At 37.1% G+C, this 8,534-nt stretch overlaps 1 protein-coding gene across 1 annotated transcript; it reads right to left on the reverse strand.

Annotated features, from left to right (window-relative positions):
- Positions 1–4,877: 4,877 nt before the first annotated feature.
- Positions 4,878–6,427, reverse strand: OBP4 (OBF binding protein 4). Its single transcript, XM_079051731.1, has one exon. The coding sequence runs from the start codon at positions 6,208–6,210 to the stop codon at positions 5,191–5,193; it is 1,020 nt and encodes a 339-aa protein (XP_078907857.1). The 5' UTR covers positions 6,211–6,427; the 3' UTR covers positions 4,878–5,190.
- Positions 6,428–8,534: the final 2,107 nt, after the last annotated feature.

Genomic DNA, 8,534 nt, shown 5'->3' on the forward strand with positions numbered 1-8,534 from the left:
GAGCCTGAATCTGATCTTCCCAGTCAAAAAACTGAGTTACCAATGCCAGATTCGCTGTCTGATTGTTGGTGGTAGCTCCCCGGCTGCTTCCTACGGGCACCATGGTTCTTTCACTGTTTTCCTTCCTATCAGGCTTTGGGCATTCCCTGGCAAAGTGACCAGGTTCATGGGAGTTGAAACATCTTAGTTTGCCCTTATTGAAGCGGACCTTCTTTTCCGCGTTCATTCCCCAATTGTTCTTGCATGTTTTCTTTGCGAATTGTTTGGCCCTGAACACAGCCATAGCAATCTGCCATATGATGTCCATCTCCTCGCCATCTTCTGGGTGTACTTGATCAAGGTCAGCAGAAGAGAGCTGAGGAGGCAACTCTCCAGCTACAAAGGCGTTGTAACAGTTAACAAGTCCGGTTGCTAAAGCCATATTCTCATCGGTTTCTTTGGGGGTAGGATTGGAAATAGGTGCTTTCGAGGAAGAGGCTGTTTGTGGATAAGGCATTGGTGGTGATGGAGTAACAAAGGCTTGATGTTGAGGTTGTGGAGCAGCAAAAACTGGATTTTGTGGATGTGGAGCAATAAAAGGTTGAGGTTGTGAAGTGGTAAAGGTTGAGAAGGCACTGTTGGATGAAATTCCAAGATTAGCAGTGGAAAATGAGTTTACATGATTTATCTCCCTCTGTTTGTCATCAAGATCACATGACTTGATGATTTCCATTGTTTCTGCCAGACTTAGACGATTGAGATCCTTGGTCTTTTTGATGACTGAGACATTCATATCCCAAGACTTTGGGAGAGAATTCAGCAGCTTCTTGTTGATTTCAGATCTTGTAACCAAAATTCCGGCAAAACTCATCTTTGTAGTGAGAGTGATGAACCTTTGCAATTGAGCTTCGAGTGACTCTCCAAGAATGTGGTTGAACAAATTAAACTTCTGCCTAAGCATGTTAGACGACTCTACTTCATATCCTTATTCCCTTCGTACACCTCGATCAGTGCTTCCCACAAAGCTTTTGCTGAAGTGTATTCTCTGAAACCCTGTGCAATCTCTGGGGATAAGGCCATTGTGAGTGTAGCCAGTGCTTTCTCTTGCTGTTCAACCTTTTCAAAGTCTTCTTCGGTGTAGTTATCAATTTCATTGTCTTTCAATATGCTTCTCCAGATTTTGAAGTCTTTCATTTTGATATACTTTTCCATGCGGTATTTCCATTCCAATATGCTTCTCCAGATTTTGAAGTCTTTCATTTTGATATACTTTTCCATGCGGTATTTCCATTCCGGGAAACCTTCAGCAGAAAGTAAGCGAGAAATTCGAGTAGCGGTTCTTTCAATATGCTTCTCCGGACTGGTCCTTTCAATATGCTTCTCCAGATTTTGAAGTCTTTCATTTTGCTATACTTTTCCATGCGGTATTTCCATTCCGGGAAACCTTCAGTAGACAGTAAGCGAGGAATTCGAGTAGCGGTTCCCATGATAGCATCTAATTCTTGATGAACTGTTGAGTTTTGTGAATCCATTTTGTTTTTGGTTTTTCTGAATTGATTAAACAAACAAACTAACAAGGAAAGTACTAAAACGGAAAATGTTCAAATGACCAATAAAGGGGTTCACGATCTTATAGAGATCACGGCCGTACTCACTTCACGACCGTACATAGTAATCACGGTTAGGCAGATCACGGCCATACACTTGAAGATGATTCTCGGTCAATGAATGTTTCACGGTCAAAGGATGGATTACAGTCAAAATGTAGTTCACTGTCAAGATGGATGAATGATTTACGGCCGTACACACAAGTTAATTCACAGTCAAAAATTGAATACGGTCAAACAATTGTTCACGGCTGTACACAATGAATGCTTCATGGTCCAACAACAGTTTACGGTCAAAGAAGTTGAATGGTTCACGGTCACGAGATGAACACGGTCAAAGGGGATGAATATTTCACGGCCGTACCCTATAGGATCATATGTTATTAGCAATATCATTTGATAATGATTCTTGAGCATATATATCCAACATATCAAACATCAAAATATCAGTCAAACTTCACTTAGAAGGTTAATGAACACATATAACTCAATTTGCACCAAAATCACTATGTGTAAATGATGGAACTAAACCAAATGGAAAAATTACAACATTGAAATCTAAAACACAAGGAAAAATAAGTTTCATAATGTATTAGGACCCTAATCACCCATGAAGATTGAGATGCAACTCTCATAGACTACATGGAAGCTCAAACATGAGTTAAGGTACAATAATGGACACATAGAGTACCGCCATGATCATAGATCCTTGATGGATTTCAACACTTTGAGCATAAAACATCATCATACTACAATTTACTCTAAAACTTTGAATCAGGGCCCTTCTAGAATTATGAAATCCCCAAATAAATACAAAGAAGCTAGGGTTTGAATCAAAGATCATGTAACCTCATCATAAGTCATGAACTGAAAAATGGATCATATATTTGGAATGAACAACATAATATATACATTAATCATGTTCATAACATCACTATAAACATCATACTCAACTTTAAGAGACTAGGGTTTGGAAAACCCATCAAATATCCCCAAATCTCACTAAAATCACAACAATTTGTTAGTTGGAGCTTGAAGATGAATCTATGAATGTAATCATTACATAAAACTTCTATGGTTTTCATAAAATGAAAAGGGAATTTGAATCAGCGAAACCCCATGAACACTAAATGAAATTGAGAGTAAGGAGGAGAAAACTACATTCCAAGTATGTAGATGAAGAGATTTGAGCAAAGCTTTCGCCAATTGATTATAGATCTTCAAATACCATGAAAAGAGTAGAAACGCCAAAGAGAGGGAGGAATACAACTGAAATTGTGTTCGGGAAGAAATGGGGAGAAAAGGGTTTTAATTGTTCTTTATTTTGGACATTTGGCAACTATGGTCCCTCCTCTTCAAGGATTCTTCAAAATGGCTCCCAAGTTATTTAGAACTTAGAATTTATTCACATAAGGTCCTTTCCCATATAAAGTTAACAAACTTTGTCGTACTCACTCACTTGGTCAACACTTAAGTAAAACACAAATTTCACCAACTTGACACATATGACCTTTCTAACAAAAATAATTCATACCACACTAAAATTTTGTTATATAAAAAATATTAACTAGCGACAGGTTTTTATTAATATTTTTTTTTATCTTTTTCTCAAATTTCAATTATCTAATTTATTTATTTTTATTTTAAATTAGAAGTTTTATTATTATTTTTTATTGAAAAGTAAAAACTTCTAGCCCGAAAAACATGAAGTTACAAAAGGTGCAAACACCATGGTGCTTGTGATTTTAAGCCTTTAGGGTTTTAAAAAGAAATGGCCCATCACTTTTTAAAATTTAAACAAAGAAAAAACAAATAAACAAAATTATAAAAAAAAAACAAAACAAAATCGTGTGCATTTTCGTCATTTCACACTCGTATAACGAAGACCCATAGACGTTGATGGACATAGGAACCTCCGATGCAAGATTTAGAAAACATAGGAACCAGCCATAACAAATTTTCAAAAGTTTGACAAAAAGTGCAGATTGAAGCATACCACATGGACCAAATATGTAATTTACTCTAGACCAAAATCGCATAAAAGATCCCTATCGTTTATCACAAGTGGCAAACTTGATTTCTCTTAAGTTTTTATTTGCTAATGATCTTTATTGTTTTATTTTTTTGCAAGAAAACAAAACTTTTCTACCATTTTCTAATTTCTTTTTTAACTGATTTTAACAATTAAAGAAAAAGAAAAGAGTAAATGGATCTCTCGGACCTCCGGTGGGTGAGCGGTGATAAACACTCAAGTCCAATCCACCCATTTCAATTCATCTAGTTCTTTGAGGCTTGTGATAACTTTGTAGTTACTTTTGAGTGTAATCAAAATGTTTGTTTCCTATTTACGAAAAACACAAGAACATAACGAGATGGAGAAACATTGATGGGTCTTCATCTCATCATGGTGTTAGGCCTTCATCTCATCATATCAATACAAACAATGTTGTTGGGGTTTGATCTCATCATGCCAATACAATCAATGTTGTTGGATCTTCGTATCATCAGGGAGATAATTTGTACACAACAATTTTTCTCCATACACAACAATTGGTGCTTTAAAATGTTGTACTGTACAACTCAATAATGCATAAATTGTTGTGTATGACAAAAAATTGTTGTGTACGAATCATTTCCCGAACAAAAATATAACAAGATGGAGAAATGACATTGATTTAGTTCGTCAAATGCCGGGTGAAAACCTACGACTTATCCTCTTTGTGGGAACTAGTGAAAACCCATATCCATTTGACACCAAACAAATTTACCTTTATATTGGCTGATTTTGTTTGCAGTACATGACATGGCATGTAGATGAGGCAGTGACATTGATTGAGATGATGCCTTTGGATTCAGTAATGGCATTGATCTTCATTTAGAATGGTAGTCATCCCTATATTAGCCCTCACATCAACAAAGGTAGCAACCCCAAGAACAACCCAAATTCAAAGATCGTGAACCCTAATCGTACTTCCAAACACAAAAATTGATGTAGCGAACATGAGATTGGAACAAACACGGGTGCGTATAGGTAGGGGTATGGGTATGGGTATGAGGTTAATTTTATTTTCATTTTCTTTTTAATTAAAATTAGTGAAAGAAAATTATAAAAGAAAATGACAAGGTAGAAAAGTCTCGATGACAACAATGCAAGAAATGAAACCAAGAGGACCATTCACATGAAAAATATAGAAAGATTGAATTTGAAACTTTTGTTAAACCACATGCACCATTTATGCAATTTTGTCTTTACTCTATATTTCATATTGATGAATTTAACAATAATAAACATTAAGGAAATTAAACACTATGATCCTCTATATTATAAATTAAAATGGTTCAAACCCATAATCACCATACTAAAATTTCACAACCCCAAAAGAAAGAAAAAAAATTATAAAAAAAAAGAGTTAGTTTCGGGTTCACAATAAGAACATCAAACCCAAAACATCTCTCGAGATCATAAATGAGAAATTTCAAGAAAAATATAGATGTACATAGGAGATCCAAGTCGTTATATCTCCATTTTCTCTTTCTGTTATTTTTTTTGGTGGGTAAAAAGTTCTTGTAGATGATTCAATTCGGTACCTTGGCGTTGGCGATGTTAAGGAAGGTAATTAAGTTGATGATGTCCATGATCATGTTCATCCCACTGTGTTTGACTCCAGTATGATTGATCCACGCTTCCTGTTAGATCAAACAATGCTTGATCTGTACCATTATCCCAATCCTCTGTGCCAAGTTCATCGTTGGTTGCCTTGTCATGTAACCCCGAAAATTCCGTTTGATCCGTGTGAGCATCCATGAATCCCAGTGGACCTGTATCCGGAACCTTCAAATCATCTTCCATGGTATGATCTGTATTCATCCATTGTTGTTGGTTCGCGTTTGAATTTTCTACAAGATGACCAGTGTGGTGCATCCGGAACGGTGAAATGTCGGCGGCTATGTTAAATCCTAGTGGCAATTGACCGGTGGATGAGCTTATCAAGCTTGTAAATGTCTCAATCTCCGGGAATATGTTGTTTTCGGCTGATGAGTGGTTCAGTAGCGGTGGATCGAAGCTAGGGTTCGGAGCAGACGATTGAGTGATATTCAGAAATCCTGAGGAGGATTCCTGAAAATTAAGCAACGTCGGTGCAGAGTTTGTTGATTTAATACCTGACAACACCTCCGCGGCGGCGGCCGGTGCGATTGGCGTTGTCTTCACCTTTGTTTTTGCCGTCGTAGTGTTCGCTGTGAGGCTAGAGCTGTCACTGCTGGAATTTTGTGAATGAGACGACTTCCGTACAGTAGCATCGGAGGAAGGATTATTGTTACTGGACTTTGGCTTCGACCTCTTAGTTTTACGGCATCCACCGCCGACAGGGACGTTACGGAGTACACCACCTTTGGTCCAGTATCGCCGGCAGCTCTTACAGAAATGACGTGGCTGAGAGAGATTGTAGTTGTTGTAGTAACAGAATTTCGTGTTCAACGACTCGCAACGCGGACATTTCAAAGCCTGTGGTCCGTGACCTTGGTGGTGGTGGTGCGGTCGCAACCGTCTATCCCCACCGCCACCGCCGCCGCCGAACAACCTCCCTCCTCCTCCACCACTCCCAATCGAATGTATATCCTGCATTTCTTACCAAAATAAAAATAAAAAACAAAAATCCGCCAAACACCACACCCGAATTTCTCAAACTTGAAGAAATAGAACCTAAAATACGAAACTAACACCGGATTTTGATGGACTTGAGCTCACATTTGCCGACTTTTGTTTCTCTCTCTAGAAAAAGTATGAGGGAGAGAGTGATCATGAAATATCTCTACTACACAAAAACTGGGAGTATTATTTCTGTAAGAATAAAATGGGGTGACTAGATGTGAATTTACGTAAATAGCCCTGACGCAAGTTGAAAATTTCTACCGGTGCCGCGCAGTGTACAATTACAAAATTAGCCCTACATATCATAGGTAATAAGAGTTACAGTAACGACGGGTGTAGGTAGGTTGTAGGTACCCACATGTAGCTCGTACTCTAAGAAAATCAAATCATTCACAAATTGATTTTAGGAAATAACTGCTTGACCAGAAAACGGAGTGGATTGTATTTTCTCTATCTCGGTTTCAAATTTTTAGTTTATTTTTGATTTTTGAATTTTTTTTTCTTTAATAGTAAATATTTTTTGTCTTGATAGATAATATTTGATGCAAAATATATTAATGCATTATATTTTAAATTTTTTTCATTGTTATAAGTTTTATTAAGTAATATATAACACAAATAAAAATATTTACAGTCAAAGTTGAAGAAAAAATAATTCGAAAGTCAAAAGTGGACTATCAATTTGGAACGTAGGGAATATGTTTCTTTTAAAAAATTATTAAAAAATAATAAATAAATAAAATATATTACTCCTTCACTGCCACTTCTTCTACACTCCTTTCTTTCTCACTATCCATCACCTTTATACTCCACCTTCTTTTCTCCAAAAAACTCATCGGAAATCACCGAACAACCACTTCCCCACTGTCGGATTTTCATGGAACCACCACCAATCGAACACTCATAATGTACGATCAAAACTCCACCCATCGATTCCTGTTCCTCCGTCGTTTCCTCCGTTATTAACCACTGTGCGACACCACTTCCAAAGTCATCGAAAATTGCATACCACTCGTTCCAACCTTCGGTTTTTGTTGAAATCACCTTCATTGGACTCCCATTGGTGTCTAAGCAAAACCCCGAATAACCGCCATAGCTACCTTCCGTGGTCACCCCCACGCCGTCGTCAACACAATATTTCAACCACTTTCGGCATCTATTTTCCAAACTGACACCATTATTAGAACCAGTGAGACCTGTGCAACAAACCCCCGCTAAGCAAACCCCCCACAACATCTTATCAGAATTTCACCACCGCCACATGTCGCTGCTATCAGTCGTCGAAAAATTCAGAAAACTGTCGGAAACTTCATGACTCACCATTTGACTCCAACAACCCTACCGCCGGAGCCTACCGATGGACACCTGATCTCGTTTTTAGATTTAGGATATGGTTTTCTTAACAGGCGTTAGACGATGGTGGTGGTACTGTTTAATAGTGGTGGTAATATGCATAAGCATTTTCTCTTTAATAATTTATATAATAATCAATATAAATTCAAATTATCCAATATAGAAAAATATAAAGAAACCTAAAAAAGGTAAATAAGTCTTTTTATAGGGGTGAGGGACCAACCACGATAAAAATTGAAACCACAAGAACCTTCTATGAGACCAAAAATATTTAGGGACTAAATTTGATGTTTTGGGAAACCATAGGGACTATTTATGAAGATTTGTCCAATCTAAAAATACCTAAATAAAAGTAAAGGGAAATGACACCATAGCCCATCAATTTTTTCACTTTTGGTTTAAATGGTCCCTAAACTTTTTTTTTCTGGCTTTTATAGGGGTATAAGGTGGATTTTGACCTGCTTATTTGGTCTATCTAACTTAGAAAAACCGGTTTATGTACCACATAATCATTTTCTCATTGGAAAGTCAACATCATCTGCAAAATTAGAAGCAAACCTAGAAAAATTCACTTCTTCCATGTTCTAATCTCATATCTCTTGGTGATCCGATTATACTGGAGTTTCGTTAATTACTTAGCAATGATCAACTTCTTCTTCCAGATCAATTCTTAGCTTCCGATCATCCCATCTTCGGATCTATGATCTATCTATATGTCGTAATCATATTTCATTATAACGCTGCCAAATGGGGCCACCCATTATTCTGATTTAGGATATATGAATGACTTTTGCTTTATTATAATATAGACCAATTGAATTTATCCCCTATAATTAGCGAGATGGACAAATCCTAACCCCACTAAAAGGTGGTCTGATGATTCAAATGCTCCAAGTAGTAGTGGAGTTTTTCAGTCGAACCAAGGTCACCAACCAATTCAGAAC

The sequence above is a fragment of the Lactuca virosa genome, chromosome 5 (assembly GCF_052849685.1).
Source record: "Lactuca virosa cultivar CGN04683 chromosome 5, Lactuca_virosa_CGN04683_v6, whole genome shotgun sequence".
In the NCBI taxonomy this organism is placed as follows: Eukaryota; Viridiplantae; Streptophyta; class Magnoliopsida; order Asterales; family Asteraceae; genus Lactuca; species Lactuca virosa.

Coding starts and splice junctions, on each gene's coding strand:
- OBP4 (XM_079051731.1), bottom strand. CDS start 6,210: ATGCAGGATATACATTCGATTGGGAGTGGTGGAGGAGGAGGGAGGTTG.